Raw genomic sequence first — 26,231 nt, 5'->3', positions numbered from 1 at the left:
TGCCAAGTTTAGCCTCATGTCAAGGATCCCGCCATAAGAAAGACATCCAAACTGGTGTATACAGGTCCATTCTGATGCATACTGTATAACGATGCACTATTAATCTTCACTCCCTATCTAAAACCATAAACACAGTAATTAACCCGAAGGTGCGTTTGGTAGGTGATGGTAGAGTTCACCCAGGACTAAGCCCGACAGCATGTGAAATTCACACATCAGGGTAGGGGGGCCAGTTCCTTTCCCTGTGCCGGTTATGGTTGCCAAGGAAGATCTAGTACCCAAAAAATCACATAGCTTACTCCCTCTCTACTGCTGATTAAATTATTCAGTTCAAAACTCCCATTTCCCCCCTTTCCCAGGTTCTCTATATAGTATTGTGCATGTCTCCCAGTGCTGTGAAACCAACTTTGGTCGTACTACAGAGTTTCCTTGAGTATCTTAGGAAGGGCTAATAAGCGATGATAACATACGTGTATTTTAAAGACTCCTATATTTTGGCACGAGACTTCTGCGGGTTATTTCGTTTCTAATTTCAGTATCAAGGATAAATGGATTTTGTGTATCCATTATTGGGAGGGATTTTGGGCAAATCTAAACCTCAAAGTCCATCCCTGGCATCGGGAATAATATTCTCCATAGTTCACTTTAAATAAACAAGTATATCTCTTGGGATGCATGTGAGGAGCAAGTTGGTCCTTGGCACAGAATTAAAAGTCAATAGTGGGAATGTGGCCTTTATTTTCTTTCCTCAGTGATGTTCCCCACCAACCCTAGGAGGAATGCATTATCAGGTGAGTGTCTCAAAATCCATAATTTTCCTAGGCAAGAAGTTCATTCTTCCATAAACAATTACAGGTCATATTTGATTATGTGCTTTGTACGTGCATTGGTCCCTGGAAGGTTAATCTCCCATAAATTACCAAATTGATAGTACATGAGAAATTATTGTGTGTGTATATTTCAGTTACAAGTGTATGTAATTCTCCTGGTGCGATTCCTGGAGTGAGACAAATCACACAGCAAAACTAATTGGAAATACCTCTATGGCCTATAGAGTAACATTTATTTTACATAAAAACAATTGCAATTTGAACAGAGGGAATGAGAGAAGGTCAAAAGGGACAGTGCTAGAATCCATGTTTTTCCCACGTGACACTGCTGCTAGTTGCTCTATTTGCATTGCATAAGCCCTGCCATTCCATATGCAAATTTACACATTCATGAAGGGGGCAAGCATGCTGCATGGGGAAATGAAGCACACATTAAATTCCATCAAGCAGACATGCATTTTCAATTAGTGCTGTGAACTATTTTAAAACCTGATATCAATAACATCCTCAAACTCTACAAAGAGCTTTATAGAGCATAGTCACTACAATAAATAAAGCAGTACTATATTAAACCCCAAGCATTAAAAGTCATGCAATCACTTTTGTATTCTTATAACAACTGGTAGAAGAATTGGCAACTAGAGACAAGAGGATGGGTAGGAGAGGGTAAACCTCTCTCTCAGTGATGGTTTATCTTTCTGCGCTCCCAATACAAGAAAGAAAATAAAGAGAATGAAGATTTAGAAAAAATACTAGGGCAAGCCAGAGTTATAAACCTAATTGCAAGGTTTTCATGATCTAACAACATGCACAAATTTTTTTAGAATGAGAATGATACGGCATAACTACTTCTGTGATATTATCTTTTAACAAAACAAAGTTGTGTCACATCTACTCATTACTTCGATAGAAATATAAAAGTGGAATTCTAAAGAAACCAACCAATTAAAAAAGATTTAGCTAACATATGCATCGTAAAACCAGTGGCACAGCACATTTCTTATTTCAAGGAATGCTGAATTTTTTATCCACCCTAGCAAATTCTCTACTTACATTAACATTCGAGGTAAATCCTACAATTTGAAATCAGAAGTAAAACATCATGCTCACCATCTATCTAGAAGATAAATCAAGCACCTGATCCCATGAATCAATTCCCATATGGCCAGAAATATTTAGACTCTAAGTGGAATTTGCCGTACAGGAGTTAATCCCGACACCTGAAATTCAAAGAATGATTGAACCAAGAGTAATTGAAGAATTGTCTGAGTGTATAATATAATGATTGGCACAAGAAAAAGTAAACATAAGAATGAGGAATTATTTCTAAATATGAAGCAGTTTTCTTCTTCCTGTTCCACATCATCTCATTAGGTTTAAGTAATGTGTATTTGAATATTCAAATCAATATTTCCAATTATTTCACCCTAATGAAAGCAATGAGTACATAATTGTCCAGCTTTATCTAGGATTTTGTAATAAATGGAAAGATTACATTTTTCTGTTTACTAAATTTTATTAGTGCAGCAATCTGATAGAAGCACACCCTGGAACTCACTACTCTTTGCTAAATGGCAAAAATTGCCTTCACAAAAAAAGTTGGATTGCAGAACTTAGTTTAAAATCTTCCATAATCTCTATATCAACGATAGAGTAAAAATATGCCTAAGAACTGGTCTAAAGCCGAGTTTTGCCCATGATACCGCATGTTGTGATTTGTCATAAGTAGGTAATATTCTAATTATCGTTTTTATTTTGACTTTGTAGCAATATATAAACACTAACAATTAACAGCTGTTAATGTCATACTTCCCAACACCCTAGACTTTATTCACCCGAACTCATGGCAAGGCTTAATCCACCCTAGCTGGATATCTAGACCAAAGTTATAAAGTCAGTGACTCATTACAAAACAAAAATACATGACGACGTACGCCACATTATTTAAGTTTATGGCAACATAAATTTGTCACAAACTTTTTATTTCCCGATATGTAATACTCAATCTTTTAGTTCCAACATTAATAACTTACTTTGCTTTACATGATGTTAAATAATTCTCACAACGTAGGCACGTGGGATACATATTTTGGTTAGAAATTCCATTCACCTGTAAAAGTTTCATTTAACACTTTTTCTAAAAAAACAACATTAATAAAATGTAAGCCAATATTTTTATGAGTGGGAATATATGGCTATACATAGTACCGTGCAATATCCAAACAAGGGGTATGGAAACAATCAAAACACATAAGAAACCAATGTATGGCGACTAAAGCATGAAATTCTAACATTTTAAAGAAGACAGCATACTCGAAGAATTGTTCCCTTCTGGCTCACCCTGTAATCTCGTAGTGTCCAATTACGCAAGCTTAGTTACCATTCAATATGTGACAATGGAAACACCGTCACAATCGCAGGTAGACAGGAGACAGTTTGCATGCATCACATATTACACAAATTTTTGTTTGCTCGTTCACCTTCCTACCAACTCACCATAGGCAAATAAATCAGTTTGCAGACGGTAGGATGCGGGGAAAAGTTCCGATAAGTAGAGTACAAAACTCGACAAGGCAAAAACGCTAACTGGGAATATTTTTGCCAATTCTGAATAATCCCCATTTGAATATAGAGCAATATTTGGCCAGGATGTACTACGATTTACTATTGTAATCCTATTCATCCGCGAATATTGATCCATTGTCTTATAATTTAATTAAGACTGAGAATGTTCACACAAATTAAGGGCCACACAACTACCAAACGCGTGCTTTTAACAGTTCGAATGACATGGCAGCATAGTGGCGCTGCCAGAAGACTCCTAGGAAAGCATGAGTAGTGTGTAGCGTTTCAAACCTTACAGCTGCTCCATGACATAGTATTCTTTAACTGACATAGTAATTTTAAAACTATAAAATGCGTCGTGGTATAGTATTTGATAATTTTATAATATTCAAGAAAATTAACCATGTCAACATTTTGCTGAAAACTTCCGGTAAATCTATATTCGATCCGCAGTTACAAATGTTTTTATAAAATCAAAGGAGAGACTGATAATGATGGATCTTTTTGCCCGGATAGTGCCCATACTCTTAGCCACGAAAACGTAAAACTATTTATTGGGAGGGACAATTGCGTGGGAATAGACGTCTCTAATTTCTATCTCGACGTTTTCCGCATCCGCCATCCGGTGAAACTAGTGAAAATGACTAGGTACCGAGTCACGAAAACATGCTTGAAATTCGCAAACTTTGGAGGATATCTCGATAAACAGAGAACCGAGAGGGAAGAACTTGGAGTACGCTGGTGGCCTTTTTTCTATAATAGTTGAACGAAAAAGATTAATACAGTTTCTTCAAGCGGAAATTCGTTATCAATGTTCGTACCTGAAGCATTTTTCAGAAAAAATAATAGGATAATTTCATGTAAAGTGCATGTCAAATTATTTTTTTTTAATGTTTCAAAATCATATATTTTCGATGACGGACAAGAATTATTTTCACAGCAGTGACATTGATACCAAAAAAATGCGGACAGAATCATAGGTGCCCGCGGCTTTAAAATGGTGATATGCCATTACAAATCACAGTTTGATATAACATTGGATAAGAGAGCTAAGCATTGCTTTATTGACTGGATAGATTCAAATTCTGATAAAGCTATAAATAAATCCAGCCAAAATTGTTACCGTTATCTTCTCTATGCAGTAAATCGCAGGTGGTATGGAGTACCTACGCAAGGACTCCCCCCCTTTGGAAATTTGAATTCCGCGTATTACATTATAGTGGTATAGCCTGGGTAATAGGATTGGAGCCAATTAATTTTTTTGTGGAACCTATAGACTTAAATGAATCCTATCTCCAAATATATTAGAACAAAACCTGCTAAAAATCCTCACTGGCCCCTTAATATCATTCATAAAAATTGAGAAACTTTTTAAGCTGTGTTTACATACATTTCAAATAGTTAAATAAAGATAACTGTAGTATGAATGAGACAAGATTTTCTTTCAAAAGTAGTTTTTGAAGTATTTTCAGTGTGAAATACAATGCTATAGTCGTAAATCAATAATAAAATACAATGGTGGTAATCATGGTAATAATCAGTGAAATGCAACATTATTTTTTCAAATTTCCAGATGGCTGAAATTATCTCCCATCAGTCCTTGTAAAGCTACAGGATAAATAATTTGTAATGTTAAAACATTTAGGAGATGATTAATTTATTAGATTTCATTTTCCGCTCAACTGTGTATTCATGCTTTGAAAGTTTAGGTAATCTTTTAGGCGATTAAATGCTGAAGTTTCAAAAGTTTGAATGCACATCACTGGTCTTATGAGTGCCAATACCAGGATTGGTCCTCCAGCTCAAGCAAAGTAAATCCTCCAAAGCAATTCTCCAAAGGAAAATGCAATGAATTTTATTTCTGTTAAATACATTCCTCATTTAAAGAGGTTGCATTATTTTATTTATCGTGCATTCAATAGATATTATTATTATTTGTAGTTTTTGTGGGAGGTGCATGCCAAACCACTCAGTGGAGCAACTTGCTCAGTGTGAAAGTTTGCCAAGGCCAGTTTGCATCACAGCCTATCATATATGTCTTAGAATATATTTTCGAGGGTAACAGAATGCTGACAAGAGTTATGTATCATGTGATATTTGTGAGCAGGGACTGTGGACGAGTGTGATAAGAAGGCAGAGGAGAGGAAGGTCTGTGACAGAGGTTAATGACTGCGGAAATATATATGGAGAAGTCAGTGCAGTGTAGGCCTGGAGAAGAAGATATTAGCCCTTGTAGGTTTGGAAACAAATTTTCTGATGGCAGTTTCTAGAATTATATAATTGATTATAAGTTTCTATTTGAATTTCTCAGAAGCAGTCTCCATATCTTCAGCCAGGGTATTATGCTTTTCCCTTTCTCAGCACCAAAGAGAGTGGAACTTATTTTGGGCACCTAATCATATATAAGTCCCGATAAAATAGGCTCAAGTTAAAGGGGTCTTGCTATAAAGATCTAACTCCATCACAGAAACATCAATTATTAAGTTAATTGTGTTATGCAGCCAATTTCTGTATCAGGATGAAGGGGTGGCTAAATACCGAAGGGGAGATGCAGCAATATATGGATTAGGATAATATGTATGAAATCAGTTGTCCTTATGTATCTTCAAAATCAGAGAAAATTAGGATCATTTTTTTTAACTGAAGCTCACATGATATTTTGTAGAAGATATAAGTGTATATGACATTACCCTTCCATCACTGATTGATTTGATTATATTTGGGAAGTACTTAGGTCCTTAAGCATCAAAAAGGGTAATCAACAAGTGAGAAACAAATAGAAACAAGTGTAGTGCAGCCAAAGCACCTTCAAAGTCCCCATACTCAGGATTTTGTATGAAAGTAAACATGAGTAAAGTGGTACAAATGGATTAACAGATAACTGGCATGGTAACAGGCATTGAACAATGTTCTTTCTGAAACCTATTGTCAGTTAACAAGCTTTTTTGCAGTAATAATGCATGTAAATTGTTTCCAAGAATGGAACATTCCCCTTCTTCTATCCCTGGTGGCAACTGGTTAAGTTCCTTGGCATGGAATGGAAGAAAAGAGCCAAGCTCTAGAGATATTAATTTCACTGGAGAGATATTTTCTGAATGGACAATAAAGAACTCCATATAATTTATGGGAGGACGATATACAATATTTTGAAATGGCTGAATTTACCACTCAGATATTTACATTTAGAGATATTTTGTAATGGATAATTCAACCTCTCCTATTCCATAAGGGCAATACTCCGTATACATGATGCTCTATGATTATTTAACTGCTCAACTTGTAACAAAGGTTTACAAGGCAATGTCCTAATGATACCAAGTTTTTCAGGCTGCACCATCCTTAATCCAAATGACTGGATAATGGCTTAACTGGCATTGCAGTCAATAGCTTCAAGTCTACAGATTGATAGTAGTTTTGGGGAATATGAGCTAGTAAGCGTCTGTATTTGTTTGCTCCATCAATCCTCTAGAACAGGCCAAGCAATCACAGACAAAATACTTTCCCCTACTCAGTCAAAAGAATAAAGGTGCAAATGTTTGAAATCAGGGTTTAAATTCTGATAGGAACTTAGATGTGTTGTGCAGTTATGATATACATATTTATTATTAAACATGGTATCATAAAAAATGCATTATGGCAAATACCTTTAACAAGAAAATATATAACATCCATTTATACAAAACTCTATTTACAATCATTAATTTATCTTTTCTTGAAATTTTAAAATTTCTTTTAATTTGTTCTCTCATGAATTGATTGTCTTCACATAGATTTTCATTGCTCTAAAGTTAAATTGTCATCTGTACAAAGATATTGAGTTTGCCTTAGGCACTAAGAAACAAGTTCACCAAGAAAACTAATTATCTACAAAGTATTTGATCCACATATTTTAGTGTACAGTTGAAGAAACTTGTGTTGTTCATTTTAATTATATGATTGTTGGATTCTGAGCATTCTTCCAATACATTTCTTTTGAAAAAGAATCTCTCCATGTCCATTTTGTTCTAATGAAATCAAGCGCTCTGTTTGATCACATATTTCCTTCCATGAATAGAGAATATCTTTCTCTTCAGTAAACCGGCTGCATACAGCAAAACGAATCATGCAACTTCCATCATATGTGGCTGCTGATGCATAGATTCTATGACTCTGTGAGAGAGCTTCATGGAGTTTTTTGGTGATTGAATCTGGACCCTAGGAGAATACATGATTAACAGAGTTAATAGCTGCAACAAAATAAAACACTCCTGATATCAATCACATATTTCTCTAAGGACATTGATTATTTTAAATGAAGTTTACCGCCATATATTTACCTTGACTCTGAAGCAAACCAGTCCCATACAGGAATTGAGAACCAATTCAAACCTTGGATCAGCAACAACCAGCTTCTCAAATGTTTGAGCTAGTGCAACCTGCTTACGGATGTGTTTTCTTAGGCCACTAGCTCCATACAGTCTCAGCACAAACCACAGCTTAAGTGATCGGAACCTACGACCTAATGATATCTGCCAATTCTGAAAGAACAAAACCATTGAACATGTGAAAAATTCATTTCATGTCCCCTTCATTGTAATTTTAAGCTTTGCAGAATAGTCTATGCATAAGATTTTCTACTCCATCGAAAAAAATTGAGGGACACTGGTATTTTCCCAGATGCATGATTCAAATACATACATGCACATGGTGTGCACTTCAGTTAACATCATTAGTTATAGATTTATATAAAACTTTCTAGGATTTATCTCAAGTGTAACTAAGCTTTAACAGAATATGATAAATGGAAATATAGGGCTCAATTCATTTTATTATTCATATTAAGATTTATGGGATGATTGAAATCGCATATTCAGGGCCAGTGGACTAGATTCTCATCTCTTGGCCCTCAGGATTTCCTGGATAAATCTGGCCTTAACAGAATGATGCTGCCTGAATCTGAGCGTAGGCATTCAGTATGAAATGGTAAAGGAAAAAATCAATGTGAATCACATTATGTAGATTGCTTTGCTTGAAAATTCACATGTCCAAAATTGGTATGGCTTTGTGCCATACTATTTTTGGAAATAGTGTTAAGTGTCATAGTGTTTTTTTTTATTTTTTAGTACTTATGTCAATTAGCTTGTTAAGCATTTTTAGTATCCTTTTGTTTATTTTTGATGCCCAAAAGGTCAGTTGCAGGGTAAATGCATTTCGTTGTACTTCCATTCCTTTAAATAAACTTCGTATAACTATTTCACAACTGAATCTTAATTGTAGCAATTTCTGAAAGTTAATAGTGGGTGAAAAACTCAATAACTATCAGTAGATTTTAATCAAAGTTGCCTTATTAAACTGACATGAAATGAGACCATGTGCTGGAGATGGAGCTGCAAGTTTCTTTTATCTTCCAGACTAAGTGGCATGTAGCCCCTATGAAGGAATCAAATGCTATGGAATTGAATTTCAATTTTAGCAAATGAAAATACAAATGCAATTAGTATTACATGAGTTGCAGAGTGAAAACTTGAGTAAAATCATTATTAAATACTAATTACTAGTTTTTCTGATAACTACTTTTAGTAATTTCAGAGTTAGTAAATGAAGCCAGACCATCTAATTTCCAAGTAACTAAATTGGCTTGGAAATTAGGAAAATATGTTGATTCCCAGGAATAAATATGTTAGCTAGGAATGATAGATAGCTAACAGCTATTGTCATCTCTTATTACTTCCACCACAGCCAGTTAGACAAGAAAAGTATCAAGAAAGGTAACTGTGAAATCATTTTTCAGTATTTATTCTTTTATTTGAACTGATGAAACCAATTATCAAAACATTATAGAAACCTATAGTTTCAAAACCATTCAGTTAAAATCTCAATCGTTTTCCCACTCTTTCTTGAATAATATTAGGACAATAATGAGAACTGAACTAGCACACACCACTAATACTGTTTGGTTGTAACTATCCGCATGAACCATGTACTGACAAAATTGAAATTAACTTGATGTGTGTTGTTATGGTTTTTTACAGCTATAATTTGCATTCTAAGGAGTGATTTTGGATTTATAGTCTGCTTTTCATCTCTGCTACTAAAGATAACGCAATTTTTGCCGATAGAACAGCTCACAATCATGGATCATGTGACTTAATTCCAAGGGTGGCCCAGGGAATTTCCATAATGTTGGATTCTCTTTCAGGGTATCATTCGTATTTTTATAATGGCTATTTATGAGGAAACACATAAGTATTTAATACTTACACGAAAGTCAGGTGCTAGTCCTTGTTTCTGATGAGCTAAGTAAATGCGATCCACCTTGAAAGCATTCACAAAGTCATTCGAATTTTTCACCCTAAGAAAGAGGTTGGTAGATTTGTTTAAAATTAAGATAAAACAAAGGAAAACAAAACTTAAATTCATGAACATAATAACTAATTAAACTAATAGTATTCAAATAAGTCATAGGTTAAAAAATATCTTAAATCAATTGTATCTGAAGTCAGGGATTTCTATGGGGTTCTGGTTACTGTTGATTGCATGTAATTGAATATGTTTTGGTTAACACAATCAACTAGCATGTGTAGCAGTATTTGTCAAAACTTTTTAATGACACATACCACATTGCAGAACAGTCAGAGTTGACAAGGAGCCACTTGTGGGGGTTGAAAGTGAAAGAATCAGCATATTCCACACCAGCCATGTGATGACGGAATTCAGGACAAATAAATGCTGCACCTTTAAGTTAAATTATCATTAGTAATTATAATGTGTATTATAGTAAAAATGTAGAAAGATTATTTGTCAAATGATTGTGGGACACATTACATATCTGTGCCCCACAATCACAAGACATTTAAGACATTCATGTCAGTGGTAACATTCAATATAAAAAAACAGTATAATTATGTTACATTATCAAAAAAACACTTCGATAGCACAAAATACATCAACAACCAGCCCATTTATCCACAGTAATCAACCTGATGACTTGTTTTGACAGGTGAGGGACTAGTGACTGGGAGGTGGGGTTCTATCACCCCGAACTAAACTGTAAGTAATATGACATGTATGGATGCCCATCCCAACACTATACCACTGCTGGTTTCTATTAAGTTGAATTAAACAGAAAATTGCACCAATAGGATGCTTTCTTGGGGTTGCACAAAGGAATCTCCCGGGAAGTGAAAAACCTTGAATCCCCTGATTGCTTGCCAAATGTTCTACCCTTCAAGCTACCATACCTCTGAGAGAGTAGCTGTGCTTAGTTCCTGGGGTCATCAAGCAGTCACATAAAAAATTATAATAATGTTAAGAACAATGGCATATTGTACAATAATAACTTTTTACAAGAATCTTCAGGACTCACCGGTCGAACAACTGCCGCGATAAGTGATCATAAGTGAGGTGGGAGTGACCTGTATGAATGGCCATGGAGCAGGCATTTGATGCCTTTATTTCCCTTTTATTTGTGGTAATTTCAAATCAATTATTATAAAATTTGAGTTTTCTCAATTTGGAATCAATTTGAAAGCTACCCTAAAATATGCTTAATATCCTGAATGAAGTAATTAAACTAGGTAAATAAAATTGTTAAGAATCCTACCAGCATATGCAGCATCCACATGCAGCCAGACATTATTTTGAATGCAAATAGGTCCAAGCTCAACGAGATGATCGAAAGCACAGGTTCCTGTAGTCCCCAGTGTTGCAATTACCTGTAAAAAATAGCCCTTCTTCAGTTTTTGTTCTGCTATAGTATAAAATGAGTGAAAATTCTGAAAATAAATCCTTAAATGAAGTGGGTAACTGTCTTACTACTTGACCCTAATGAAACAGGCTTAAATTCCAACTATGGTGTGTGTGGCGGCTCAACCCTTGAATTATCATTGAGCGCCATTGCGAACGCGCCTTTGCCGGCAAGTGTTTTGGCTTCCGGCGTTCGCCACCAGGGTCCGCCGCCAGGGCGCAACCACGCCGCCAGAGCCACTCTCAGTCTCACTCTCTCTCTGACTGGCTCTGGACCGTCACGCGCGCCGCCACCGTGGTCAACCCAAGGACGCTGCTTCCTGGTGAAGGATTCTCTCCTGGCTTCGCCACCGCACGGCCGAATATTTACTGAATAATTACTGTTCAATCGCCTCATCAAGGTTTTAATTTTCTGAGCACAATAAACTTTGTTAATTGTTAGGAGGTGTCATTATTTCCACCACGATACCTCCTTCAATAGTGGTGACCCCGACGTGATTCATTTCTCCCCACGTGCTTAGCCGTGCACTGACCACGCCGTTACGGTCGATCCCGAATATCTGTACATATGCCTCGCTATGTGATCAGGCGACTCCTTGAGCGAGAGGAGATGGGCGACAGGAAGCCATCCCAGTTTCTCCGCCATCTCAAGGACTTGGCAGGCTCGTCGATGCCTGACGAGTTCATGCGGTCGCTGTGGCTCACCCGGCTACCCACGCCTCTCCACGCCATCTTAGCAGCTCAAGATGGCGTCGACCTAGACGCCGTGGCTTCCCTCGCCGACAGAATTAGTGAGGTGATACCCCGGGAACGAGTGCCCGCCCCTACCCACGCTCAGGTAAGCGAGGTGAGTTCCGACCCGCCATCTTGTTCCGGTGGATGCTCGGGCATGTTGGCCTCCCTCCTGAGCCGAATGGACGACCTCACCCGGCAAGTTGCGGCTCTTTCGGTGGCGCGGCACCCTCGAGAGGAACGCTCCCGTTTCCGAGGCCATTCCCGTTCCCGCAGCCAATCTCGCGGCTCTGAAGACGGACCATCAGGGCGCCGTACGACACCACAACGCTGCTGGTGTCACCGGAAGTTTGGTGCCGACGCGCGGCACTGCACCCAGCCGTGCTCATTCCAGGTACCACGATACCCACCGCGGGCGCTCGGTAGACGCGGCCGCCGACCTTAGCCCTACAGCAAGCCGCCTCTTCGTTGCCATGGGACCTCTCAGTGGGTGGACGTACTTCCTGCCATCCTCCTGGGATTCCGCGCCTCCTGGAAGGAAGACCTAGATGCCTCCACTGCAGAGTTAGTGTATGGGGAGCCTCTCCGCCTTCCCGGAGAATTCCTCTCACCAACCTCTCCATCGCAGCCAGCTGACACCGCCTTCATGTCCCAGTTGCGCGAGCATTTCCGGGAGTTGAGCCCTCGCCCCGCTGCCCACCACGGTTCCCGTCAGGTCTTCATCTTCAAAGACTTGCCAACGGCGTCCCACGTCTTCGTCCGGCACGGCCCCCCGCGGGGTTCTCTTCAGCTGCCGTATGACGGGCCGGTTAAAGTTTTAGAACGGAATGATAAGGCGTACAAGTCCGCTTACCAAACCGTGATGTGTTCATTTCTCTCGACAGACTCAAACCTGCCTTTACGGTATCCAACCTACCAATTTATAACCACCAGGCAGCTCTACCGCTTCACCACACCGCGCCACAGCTGGAGGCAGCAGAACCGGACGAAAGACGGCCTGCCGCCTTCACATCACGCCCAGCTGCGCTGCCTGCACCGCCAGACCCTCAGCCCCCAGGTGCTGCACTGCGCACACAGCGCAGCGAACGGACAACCCGATCTGGGAGACGCGTGCACTTTCCGTCGCATCTTGAAGAATTTCAACTATAATTTTCTCTTTTTTTTCTCTTTTTCTTTCGTTGTCTTGACTTCATTACCTAACCTGTCATGCTTCCACCACCCCTACACCCTCCTTCCTTGCCCGCGCACCCGTTATCACCTCCTGTTTCCACAATTTTTCCAATGTCTACTAATCACCAGGGACTATAAAACAACCAAGGGGGTGGTGTGGCGGCTCAACCCTTGAATCATCATTGAGCGCCATTGCGAACGCGCCTTTGCCGGCAAGTGTTTTGGCTTCCGGCGTTCGCCACCAGGGTCCGCCGCCAGGGCGCAACCACGCCGCCAGAGCCACTCTCAGTCTCACTCTCTCTCTGACTGGCTCTGGACCGTCACGCGCGCCGCCACCGTGGTCAACCCAAGGACGCTGCTTCCTGGTGAAGGATTCTCTCCTGGCTTCGCCACCGCACGGCCGAATATTTACTGAATAATTACTGTTCAATCGCCTCATCAAGGTTTTAATTTTCTGAGCACAATAAACTTTGTTAATTGTTAGGAGGTGTCATTATTTCCACCACGATACCTCCTTCAGTGTGGATATGGAGTTGTTTTGTGGTTATGCTTTGTTGCATTCAATGGATTGTGCTATCTGTACAGTCTAAACCAAAGAAATCCTTGGGGCCCTTAATTTCAACATTCATTGGATTTTGTGTATTTTAATGGAACTGGTTTGCACCACTCCTACTGTCTGTAGAGTAGTATTATTTTCATATTAGCAATAATGGTATATATTATGATTGAAGTTGGCACAAATTAATTTCACTTCAAAATGTGAAAATGGTTGCAGACATCATACATTGCATATTAATCACAAATCCACTGATTGCATTGATTAGGTATTTACAGCATAATGTAATATTTGTTGATCATGGGACACTGCAATGATATCTAGCCTATAAGTTTTAACTGATTTTGGGCTTGTGGTTAGTGCATCTATTTAATGTGATCGCTCTAGTCAGTAGTATACTAGCTGAATTTTTATGGTCAAAAGTGTATGCAGCTAAAAGAGTATGATCCCTTACTTGTACCTGCCAATAACATTATCATATCATAGATATTGTAGATATCTGTAACTATGGTTTCACGCAAAAATTCAGCTTTCAGAGTTAATGCAGAAAAAGGCTGATATCTATAATTTGGTTTTATTTTCCCTTTATGGGTGAGCCAGTGACTCAGTCTGTCTTGGTACACATATGATACAGAAAGCAGGGTCTATCTGGTAGCTATGTATGCTTACATTATGAATTGTTTTAATGCTGTTACATATATAATAATCAAGATATATTTTTGTTCCTTCTCTCTACCCAGCATAAATATAGATTATTAATGAAAAAATCCAATACAGATTAAGCAATGGCAATATTTCACAAACATACTTGCTTCAAAAATATATAGTCTCTTCAAATTGTACAGCCATTATTGAATTTTAGCACATCATTAAGGCTGTCATTAAAGAGTTTTATAACTTCTATACACATTTAAGACAGAAAACAGCCATTGAATAAAACAGTATTTTCATATAAATGTGTACTGATTAGATTAATTCTGATCTATGAATGATATATATGAGTGTCACTCACACAGCAAGGAATAAGCCCTTGTTTTTTGTCTTTCTCCATAGCTTCTCTGAGGGTTGAGCCACGGAATGAACACTTCTCATCAGCAGGTAGAAGCCGCATAGTCATTGATCCTAAAATTCCAGCTTTTTCCACGGAAGAGTTGGATTGATCTGTTTTTGAGAAAATTTACAGTTACCAACATGGTAAAATGCAATGCAATAATCTGTTGAAAAATATTCACATTAGTTATTGTCATCAAGGGCATCTACCTCATATATCCCATTTTATTTTTTATGAATAAACCAAACCAGTGCAGTGACATACTTATGTTAACAATTATTTTGCCTTCCTGAAATTATAATATAACATTTAGTCTATGACACAGGTGTTTTCATAAATCTGCCAAATAAATTCCTCTAACACACATAATTTCTTACTAGCATAATGGCCAGTTTATATGAATTTTAATCAGTAATGTCACATGCGACGTAGTCTATGCTGCATATTGTTTCAGTTTGATAGAATTAATTCCTCTACTACCACTCATCAGATGTAGGAAGTTAATGATAAGAGGTCAATTGGCATAATGGATTACTACCCCTGAAGAAAAATCTTCATTCTTTATTGTTACTATGAGTGGTTTACTTAGCCAGCATCACTTTCTAAAAATGATTCATAAAGGAAGATTGTTTGATGTGGGATTCCCATGCACCTCTCTAATTGCATTGAAAGAGCTCAAGGTCAATACAGGGGTCAATCTAGACTTTTAATTTGAGATTATAATTATGTTTCTCAGTCTGCCTGTAGGTAATTTCCAGGGAAATGTGCTTTTAGTGGATGATCTGTTCTCTGTGGGACAGTCCAGGACAATATTTCAGTCTGTCCAGAGCACTGTGATTAGTCTTATATGGATGGATTTGAATAATGAGTCTAGATATAAATATCTACGCTGTTCGATTGATTTAGCTAGAAGAGATTAGCACCTGGAAAAGCTGTTTAATACACATGTTATTTTATCAGAATCAGTGAGCTTCTAATTTGGGTGAAAGAGACAGATAAAATGTTCTGAATGTCCACTAACTTGGATGAGAGAAACAGCATAGTTTCTTTGCCAAAATCTGGCCCCAATGTGAAGGGGATATTTAAAAAAAATCAATATTGCTTATAATGTGGAGTTGAAATAGAACTGTTCTATGATCTCTTTCCTGTCGAAACATCAGCTGGATAATGCACTACAAAAAGATGGTATAGCAGTTTGGAAAGCCAAGAAAAGGAACTGAAATAATATTAATTTCAAATTTTATACCACAAATGCAAACCCTAGGCTCTTAGATTAGAGTGCATAAATGCTCTGTGAATATTCATTAAAAAATTAGAGGCCACTCTAAAATAAAAAATGTATGAAAAAATGTATTCTCCAATGGTGAATCTTTACTATCTTTTTAATTATCTTGCTTCAGAAAAATGGTCGCCACATCTCAGGAAGATTTTTGATACCAGTATCAATATAGCTTCTTTACTTATCTGATATTACTTGCAACATAGATATTGGAATATTTTCTCCAGTTCTGGACTGGGGACATATTTAGTTTTAAGTTTCCTAAGTTTCAGAAAAAGGTCTAAATCACAAGTATTAATATCTGATGTGTACAGTGGATGCTGTGATTTCACTTAGGTAACTTCCAATGGCATTATCTCAAATCAGTAACTGCCTTATCCACATAGCTCTTGAACAGTGTCAGGCAACAGAATAGGACCTAATAAGAAGTTGAGGGCCTCAGTTGAGAAATGAAGGGCTTAGTCCAAATGTTTTTCCAGCCATTTCCTGTGATATAAAGAATTTACTACTCTTCCATTGAGGAGGTGCTATATTGACCAAGCTTCTTCATGAATATCTCTTGCACATTTCTCGCAAGTTTCACTAACACTGCATTTTGTTATATGACTAAAAATAATTGATATTGAATTCAGAGAACTTTCTCATCTTTTCCCATCAGTAGATGCATCACAAAATGTTGCAATTCCTAAAATAGAATCCACAGGTACCTTTGATTTCCACAAAATAACTGTCCCTGTTCATGAAATTATTAATACGATAATTATCATAGATACACACAAAAGCTGTGTCCCATATGAAGTTCCTACCTGTCTTATGAAAAACTGTAGAATTTCCTAAGCCTATCCATTATTTCCTGAATGTCTGAAACCCTGTTATATTGTTTCTGTTCATAATTATGAAAATATTTAATATTATGAACTATCACCAATTACTATTCAGTTATGCCTCACCAACATTCTTGAAAATTTAGTGGGATGTAAATTACCTCCTCTAATAGAAAGTACCTTAGTGCCTTTACGCATGGCTTAAGAACATGTCTGCTGACTGAGACAAATCTCTTGGCTATTAATGACAAACTCTACAGAGAGAGTTCAACACAAATTCTCCAAATTAGTATACAGAAAAGTTGAGAATTTTTCTTATGATGTACCATATGATGATGCTATGCAATTAACAAACATAACTACCTTACTCCATCGGAGAGACATTATTGACTTAACATTCTTACATAAGCTAGTAATAATCTTGCGGACTACCCTGATCTCCTTGAGTCATTATGTTTCAGTGTGCCAAAAGTTAACACTTGAGAAAGTAAGTTATTCAGTGAAGATATTTTGCAGAATTATTTCCTCCTACTTCAGTGCCACTAATAGAATGTTGAGACGTTATAATGAAATGGCAGGTAAAATTGATTGAAATTCCATGTCATTAGCAAGAACTGGAAACAATATTGACCTAGAAAAAGGAATAAGAGCTGCATTGCCTCTGGTAAATATATACTACCACTTGAAACAACCAACCCAGCCAGGTCAATAATAAAATTCAAAGTCACCTGATGAGTAGGCAACCAACTTCGCTTTTATCATCCCCTCGTCCCAGTCTGGTCTTTCCTTTTTGATCCTTCTCACTGTTCTGTCTTTTGCTGCCAGAAGTGCGAGTAAGGTGGACTCACTTGCAGAACCCTGTAATGCAAAGACAATTAGCAATTATAAACAGCCTTTGTCTTTACTTCATCTGCAACTCTTGATTCAATCTTGATACACATTCTTAGGAAGCGATTGGACATACATGAATAGTATACATGATAAAGTAATGCAAGAACCAGCAATTGATTACCGTTTATAACAAAACTAGGAAAATTAGGTCAATATAATTGGCGATTGAGGATTTTTACAAACTTGTCGTATATGACAAAGAATTCATAATTTGGGATGATTGAGGGAATCTCCAAGAAAAAATGATTATGGCAATAATTTATAATGGCATCCCACCAAGGTCTAGGATGATATTTTTACAATTAAGCCATGGACATGCCAATTAAGCATATAACAAACATAACTCATTTACCTAACAGTTATCTTAATTTTACATCATTTTCATAATTTGACATAAAAACGCTGCTTCTTAACTTCCTCAAAATTATGAAATATTTAAATTCTAATATTGAGTACTGCTATTGAACTGAATCCCTAAAAAAGTTGATCCTGTAACAATCCAAAAATATTTCAATGCAAAAAAACTTCCTGTTAGTGTTATTCATAATTACACAAGATAAAGCAAGATAGTAATGCCCTTACTTGAATCACACCTCCTCCAGGGCCATCTGAGCAATTTAGGAATTCCTTGGGTAAGTCCAGTAATTTGCCAAGCCAATCCATCATGGCAACTTCCAGCTCAGTGCAAGCTGGACTAGCCATCTATTGAGTAAATCAGGATGAAAATAAGTCACATATCATGTACTAATGAGATGCAATGATTAATAGCTTCTGAAATAAAATAACAACATATGCTTATCGTTTTCACATATCTTTGGGACAGAGGGACTAACCCAGGTTACTTTGGGAATGGAAAGCTCAGTATACGACTTTGCATGGACCAATTAGAACTTAGTAGGAAGGGTGTCTAGCCTCTCAAAAATTTTTTGCTCCAAAACCTCTATTGTGCTCATTTTGTAGGTCTACATGCTATGTTGTCAAACTTTTGTTGTTTTCATTTCCTTGATTTTACCAGGTGTTTTTTTCAGTTTCATCCTTTTCCTGTTTAATGTTCTCCCTACACCTTCTCATCTCTTGTTTCCTCCCCTTTTCTTTCAGTTACTCTCTTCCTTGTTTTTCTGTTACCTTTCCATCTTCTTATTCATCTGTCACCTTGACTATGATTATCCATTTCATCCTCTCCTCACAAGCATATATCTTCAAGAGCTTACCAATGAACATCAAAAAATTTTTTAAGGCAAATTGGGGACAGACAGCAAATTTGTTTGCTATTTGTTATCAAATCAACCAGGTTGTCGCAAGGAATATGATGATGATATTTTTTATAATAACTGTTTCACAGGAAAAATTGATACTTTAGTTTTTTAAATATCCACTTGGAATTATTTTGGCAATTTTCTGGACAACTTGGTACTCTATAGGGTCTATGCTAATTACTAAGATATGCCCCTACCAAGAAAATAACAGCAACCAAAGGGTGACCCTTCCTATTATTTCATGACTATAGCATACATGTGCAAGTGACTCATCATATGAACCACTGGCTTGATTCCTCATGAGCTTTCCCTGGAATATTACCAAATACATTAACAGTCTCTACCACCACGTGCATCCAAAATACAGTACATGTGGCAATGTTTAATTGCCATCATCACCCACTTCCAAGCAGCGATTACAAGGATGCATTAGGCGCCAGTCCCTTACATATTTGAAAATGACAATAAGGCCCAGTAAGAAAAAAATAGTTTTTGCCAATAAAAATACGCGCAAATAGAGAGAGAAGGTTTAAGAAATGGTTTTTTAAACTTTAGGGTAATATAGGAGTTATTTTATAAACAAACATCCTTTATGAATATTTTCAAAATTAACATGCATAGCATAATCAAGGAATCTATTTAAATGGCCACCTACCTGACTTAAGAAATCAACAAATTGAATGAAATTGAAGATATTCTCTGAATTAGCACCTTTAAAATGAATTTTAGCTGTGCGTTTCAACATCCTGTCAAGCCATTGTATCAATAATGCATTTGGAAAGCCATCTACACAAGTTCCAAATGAGTATTTGACAGAATATTAACTTTAAAGATTTCCATGCAATATTTGCTTATAGATCTAAATATTTAAAAAAAACTTCATTATATAGAAATAACTCAATATATGTATTTGATTTCTTGAGACTCATCTCAAGAATTCGGGAGAAAATATCTCCATAATCAACCTGCATGCCTTTAAGGGAAGCTGGAGAAAATTACTTTTAAAATTTCAATTTAAGGTTAGAGGTGAAGGTTCTACCTATTAAATTAGTATTATCAGATACCCTTGGCAACCTGCTCAATTTAGAATGTATTTAAAATGGCTTTCAATAGTCATTATATAAAAGGAGAAAGATACTCACCCAATTTAAGCCCACACATCCTATGCCAGCACTTAAAAGCTCCCCTATAATGGCTGGGTAAGAATTAGCTGTTGGGTAGTATGCATGGAATTGGGGTGAATGCCAATGTGTCACCTGAAAAGAATTTACTAATCAATTCATTGAATTATAAAACTTAAAAAATATAAGTGATTCACTCATTTTAAATTCTTATTTTAGAAAGACAACCAAATTGTTCCCATTTTGCCATAATCTATAATGGCATGTATTAAAAGATTTCTTTATGTTTCAGCTTTTGCAACAAATGTTTTCAATGAAGATAATTTAGATACTCAAAGGAAACATGACATACATCTAATGGAATATGAATTAACATTATGATAACAGAGTCCCCACAATGTAGCATCCAAGATCTCTTATAAGTTACTACTAAAATTAAAAAAACATTTCCTATTATTCAATCTTTCAGAAAGACCAGGAAACCTACTTGCTGAGGAAATACTTCTATGGCCAAAAAATTTACCTCCTTCAACGGCTGAAGATTAAAGAAATTAAATTGAAAAAGGCCATTATGCTTAATTGCAAGTGTCCATTATTTTATTCATGTTTGCCCATGATACCACGATTAACAATAATCTATATTTAAATTGACTAATGGACTGAAAATATTTATTATAATTACGAGGGTCATCCGGAAAGTAGTACCCGTTCGTGCCGCATGAAGTGCTGACGACGCGAGTAGCCGCTGGACGAGGTCAGATAGCTTCAGTGGCTTGTCTGCCTTCTCTGAGCCAAGTTGCGTGACGCTAGCATTGCCTGTGTTGTTTCTGTGATTGTTTACAATGTTTAAAAAAATTGAGAACGCCGCCAGTTGTGAAGTGAGGGCAGTGATTAAATTCCTCAATGCAAGAAACGTTCGCCCATGTGATATTCATCGCCAATTAAAGGAGGTGTATGGAGACAATGTAATGGACGAGTCGTCTGTTCGGCGGTGGTGTCGCAACTTCAACATGGGGAGGGGGAACACACACGACGATGAGCGTTCGGGGAGACCGTCTGTCATTACAGACCAACTGGTGAGCTCAGTTGACGAATTCGTGAGGAACGATCGGCGCGTCACAATTGATGACATCTGTGAGCATTTTCCCAATGTTTCTCGAACAATTGTTCATGAAATTGTTAAACACCATCTGCATTATGCAAAAATTTGTGCAAGATGGGTCCCTCGCGTATCTCAATGAGCTGGCGGCGAAGGACTATGCAGCAGGAATACAGAAACTTGTCACACGTTATGACAAATGCCTTAATTTGCTTGGAGATTATGTTGAGAAGTAGTTTAAAGTATCCTCTTTCAAATAAAATTTTTTATGTTTGTTAATATTTACTTTTGTGTCTTTATTTCACGAACGGGTACTACTTTCCGGATGACCCTCGTATATTATGTTTCAGAAAAAAAGGCTCTCACCCCTGGCATAATTACTCTCTCCACATCTTTCAGTACATCCTGCCATTGTTCAGGTTCTTCTGGTGTCTCATCTGGTAATAGAGCCCGTATGTATCCTGGCTCCACTGAAGGTAACACTTGCCTATTGCAATAGCAGCAGAAGAGATACAACATATGTAAGCCAGCAAGTAAAAATACCAATCCATCCAAGAATTTATGTAGGAACAATATACATTCAGATTTTATTTTTTGTTGGAAAATATCATAAACAGAGTAGTTTGTTATTGATTGGGACTAAGACAATTTATGTTGCCATCCTTAAGTTTTAAATTGTTATAGATTACAATCTCCATTAATAACCACAGGTAAGAGTCGACTACAGTGGAACCTTGCTTGACGAGCATCTCCCATAGTGAAAAATTTGTATTACGAGCTCTTTTGCTCCAGAAAATGACTCATTTAACGAGTGAATTTTCAAATAACGAGTGACTAAGATAGAGCAATTCACAAAATGATTGCACACCTGATACTTCAATTGGTGTTTAGCACTCGTTCTACTGGCTCTTTTGTGTCTCTAGTGATCACATATTTTTCCAACCTTGTGTTTCGGCTTTTTATTGGTGATTATTTGGTGCAAAGTTTAATAAAATTTTGTGCAAATTTTTAAAAATGACCGCGAAGAACAATCCGTAAAAAGAGAACCACAAAATAATAGACATAACAGTAGAAATGGAAAGTAAAGTCATTAATAATTGCGAGCAAGGTGTGAGCACAGGTGATCTATTACGCACATCAACAATCAGTTGACATCAGCGATTGTCCTTTTGGTGTGCTTAGTTTGATTGTTAAGTAGTTTGGATGGTTATATGAGGTAATGATTTCTTATATTGACTAAACTTCACGTTATTTTTATTGGATCTTAATTGTGTTGGTTTTTGAAATAACGTTCCACAAGTCTGACTTTTATTTTAGACTTATGCCATAATATAATCTTGATATAAGATCGAAAGTGATAAAAATTAAATTACTAGACTGTCTAATGCTATTAACTTTAGGCACTTGTCAAAGGCGTTTGTGGTATATCTCTACCATCAGCCAAAATCAACAGCAAAAATTAACCTGCAGGGATTGCATTTGCGAAGTAATTGCAAAACTATTTCAATCTTTTATATTTAAGACAATGACATGTTTAGTGAAATAATTCCTCTTGATAGGAATAACTGTTTATTTCATTATCTAAAGGTCAAAATTATTTGTATGCATATTTGCTTTTGCTTCACAATATAAGGGGGATGTGAGATAATAAATAGAGATTATCAAAAGCCGACCTGAAATCATATCTATCAACAGTGATGTGCTTTTTTGTGAAAATGCCAGAAAGTGCTCAAGTCAACTTCTTAAGACAGCAATAAAGAAAAAAATGATCACAAGGCAGATATAATGTTATACATATCTATGTATACCCAAAAAACCATGCAGCTTGAATTTTTTCCACTAAGTTATTCTGTCCAGGCTCAGTACAAAATCATTAGAAGCAACAAATGCAAATTACTCATGTCTATATAGACAGGCCTCTAAAAAATTGTGGGTATCACAATATTTACAACATAATGGTATCTAACACTGAGGAAATTGGAAGCTTCCAGTGACACGAGGTTTCCGCTTAATACCTTTGACTGAGAGTATATGTAATGTTGTGGAGGTCAAAGAAGCACATGAGAGAAAGCGTTTCACTTGTGAATGAATGAGGCTGATGCTGATGACAACACCCTAAGAAGAGGCCCTAGCCTCTGAGGTGACTAATATTGAGAATGTGTATGAGGGGCAGAATGGTGGCATGAGCACAAAGGAGAACCAGCTTCAGAGGTATGTGGGCCATAAGTGATCATTCTAGACCTTAGCTTTGCACTCACACTCTCTCCTCTAATTCACTACTTCAACAAGTGGCATACAAGAAAGAATACACCTTTTTTACTCTGAACAAATTCATATAGTTGACACAACACCGTTTACATCCCATTAGATAGATGGAAGATTTAGATTATTAAGGCTACCTAAATACAATCTAAATCAGAAAAGTAGTCCAAAATCTCATTCTTGGCAATTTTATCATCGATTCACTGAACTATACTTCAGCACTCTAGTTTTGTTGACTGATCTACAATATCTTTAATGCGCATGATATTGAATAAAAAAATTATTGGAGCAAAATGGATTCCTACTTTTCAATTTTTTTCATAGAATAAAGTGATAATGCCACAATTTCATCACTTGCAGACACACACAATCTCTATAAGGGATTCCTGGCCGGATCAAAAATCTTTGAGTTTTACATACAAAGCCCTTTTCCAACAAAAATGTAAAATTAAACACATTTGAAGCACACTAATATTTTTGTGATGACAATATCTGATGAGCAGAATCTGAAAAAAATGCTTAAAATTCTGAAGTATTCATGAAGCTACAGAGTTTTATGCAGCTAATGAAGATTCTAATAAACGAAGAAGCAACAGGTAAGGTAGAGAAGGTCATTGGAAGAAATCCAAAGAAATCAGGTCAAGTAGATTCAGGAGATAATGAGAGGGTATCGTAACTGGTAACATTGGAAACCTACTCAAAAGCATAGGGTTTGATTGACTCCATGGCCAGGAGTTTCCGTCATAATAAAGGTTGTGAAAACTTGACATATGATCGTATAAATTAGCTGAGATATGGGTATCTCTCAATAATATCGCTGGAGTATTTTGGTGGTAGTACACTCAATCTAATCTAGTAAACTGCTACCAATAATTATAATTTTCTAGAGAAAGGTTGTTTCTGTCATCTGAAATTTCTGAAGAAATTTTATTGATAATAAAGGAAGATTCATTTTATAGACTGCGCCAAACGAATTAAAATTTCAACACTTGCTGAAGGATTGAATACTAGCACTCCTTGGGTAAACTTTTCCACACTAATTCGAAAATCCATTGACCCTGGTTCCGGGGTCAACGGGCACGAAACCTTCCCGGCGTAGGAACTCTCTCCACGCGGACGAGGCGGAAGACCGCCTTGCGACGAGACGAGCGGAGGAGGGGAGCACGAGGGACCAGGTTTGTCGGCCCCTAAGGGTACGTATTCTTCTCGGACGAGGACAGAGGAGCCATGGGGGCTCTTCGTCCTCCCGACCTTCCTCACCTGTCTCGGATGTTCTCTAGGTAGTCGGCGATGTAGTCAACGGTCGCCTTGCCGAATTCGCGAAACTCCTCGGCGTTCATTCTGCGGCGGGGACGATGAGGTGGTCGGCGGCTCGTTGAGGGTGAGAACGAGATAGAGAGCGACAGACAGAGTCCTTCTGGGGGAACGACGGGATCTGGTGATGCTGGTGATCTTGCCCGACTGGGTGCTGACGGAGGAATGCCATTCAAATATAGATCGCGGGCCGGATATGTGTATCGAGTAGAGGGGAGTGACAGGTCGCGGGTGTCGTGCTAGGAAGTGGGGGATGAGGGGAGGCGCGGGGGATGGGGAACAGGAGAGATGACAGTGAAGGTGAAGAGGTGGTGGAGGAAGAAGGGGTTCGGATCGAGGACAATGGACAGAGAGGAAGGGAAAAGGAGTGGCATTTCCCTAAGGATGATTCGGAGTCGAGAAATTATTAACAAAGCAATTGACGATTGGCACTTGAAAAAAAATGCGAGATCTTGATAATTGTCCAGGATGTTGCATGGCAGCGAATAAGTTATCCAGGGATTACCAACCCGTGGCCGTGAGAAGGTTCTGAGTTCGAGTCAAGGCCTTACCAAAGATTGTAATTCGTCGCACGTTAAATTTAAAGTAATAGAAATGACATTTCCAACTTAAGACGACGTGGAGTGCATATAATGAAATATATTGTTATATTATTTGAATTTTTTTTCAAATATTTGCGTATAAGCCACAACTCAACTGTAATCTCTTTAAGGTAGGTGGGTGAGCATATTAAGAATACAAAAACATGGGTGATATTGGTTGTTTATAGTTTTCCTTGTCTTAAACCTTTTATGAAAATGTTGTAATCGGAGTGGAGGCAGGGTATGAGAATAACATTTTACTCCAATCAAGGTGCTGTGAAATTAAACCGAAAATTGCCACTGTTGCATGTGGTGGGGAAATTTATATTTGGAATGCAGGACCCTATGAAGAAAACAGCATGTGCACCATGGTACCAACCGCATATTAGTCATGAGAAATATACACGTGCAGTTGGTATTACGAAACACTGAAAGGTTTAGACATGTATATGCAAGTGTGTATTTTTTCTTATCCATGCATTTAAGTTCAGTTTTACTCAAGGGCGAGCCATGCATCGAGTTTATGCAGCTAAAATGTACATATAAATGTTAGAACCAGTTTCTAATGTAGAATACTTAATTGAACGAATGGATAAATATAATATTGTTAAGAACATGGCGGAGAGGTGGCGTAATATTCGCGCGTCGAGTTTCATAATATATCTTTCAGTCACGTACCTTGCCCAAAAAAGTGAAAAATTAATTTAATTCTTTCTCCTCATTTCTTTCGTTTTCTTTGTCCACATTTTATTAATGCAACTTAGATTAGGAAAGACCGAAATTCATGATTCCAAGTATTATTATTATGTTCGACAATGAGGAATTAAATTGCATAAAATATGAAATATTGCATAATATAGAGAAATGATAAAATATATTCAATTTTTAGTGAACATTTCATTCATCAATTTTATTTCTATGAGAAACGCTGGCAAAAGAGGTTTCTAAGAACGCCGAAAAATTCCGCGCCAGCCA

General features: G+C 37.3%; 1 protein-coding gene and 1 long non-coding RNA gene across 2 annotated transcripts; both read right to left on the bottom strand.

Annotated features, from left to right (window-relative positions):
- Positions 1-1,119: 1,119 nt before the first annotated feature.
- Positions 1,120-3,543, bottom strand: LOC139686226 (uncharacterized). The gene is made up of 4 exons (XR_011700336.1): positions 3,327-3,543; positions 2,864-2,940; positions 1,941-2,050; positions 1,120-1,238 (listed from the first exon to the last, which is right to left on the bottom strand). It is a non-coding gene; the product is annotated as an uncharacterized lncRNA (long non-coding RNA).
- Positions 3,544-7,319: 3,776 nt separating this feature from the next.
- Positions 7,320-24,717, bottom strand: LOC139686870 (aromatic-L-amino-acid decarboxylase-like). The gene is made up of 11 exons (XM_071583975.1): positions 24,622-24,717; positions 21,466-21,586; positions 20,022-20,135; positions 18,206-18,325; positions 17,461-17,590; positions 14,591-14,739; positions 10,978-11,089; positions 9,992-10,109; positions 9,636-9,726; positions 7,712-7,912; positions 7,320-7,589 (listed from the first exon to the last, which is right to left on the bottom strand). Exons 1-11 carry the CDS (start codon positions 24,699-24,701, stop codon positions 7,320-7,322), a joined length of 1,506 nt encoding a protein of 501 aa, XP_071440076.1. The 5' UTR covers positions 24,702-24,717.
- Between the last annotated feature and the right edge of the window lie 1,514 nt (positions 24,718-26,231).

Source organism: Hetaerina americana, unplaced genomic scaffold (assembly GCF_022747635.1).
Source record: "Hetaerina americana unplaced genomic scaffold, ioHetAmer1.1.p SCAF_1, whole genome shotgun sequence".
NCBI classification, from domain to species: Eukaryota; Metazoa; Arthropoda; class Insecta; order Odonata; family Calopterygidae; genus Hetaerina; species Hetaerina americana.
Note: the sequence above shows the minus strand (reverse complement) of the source record. Positions and strands in the feature narration are given on the sequence as shown.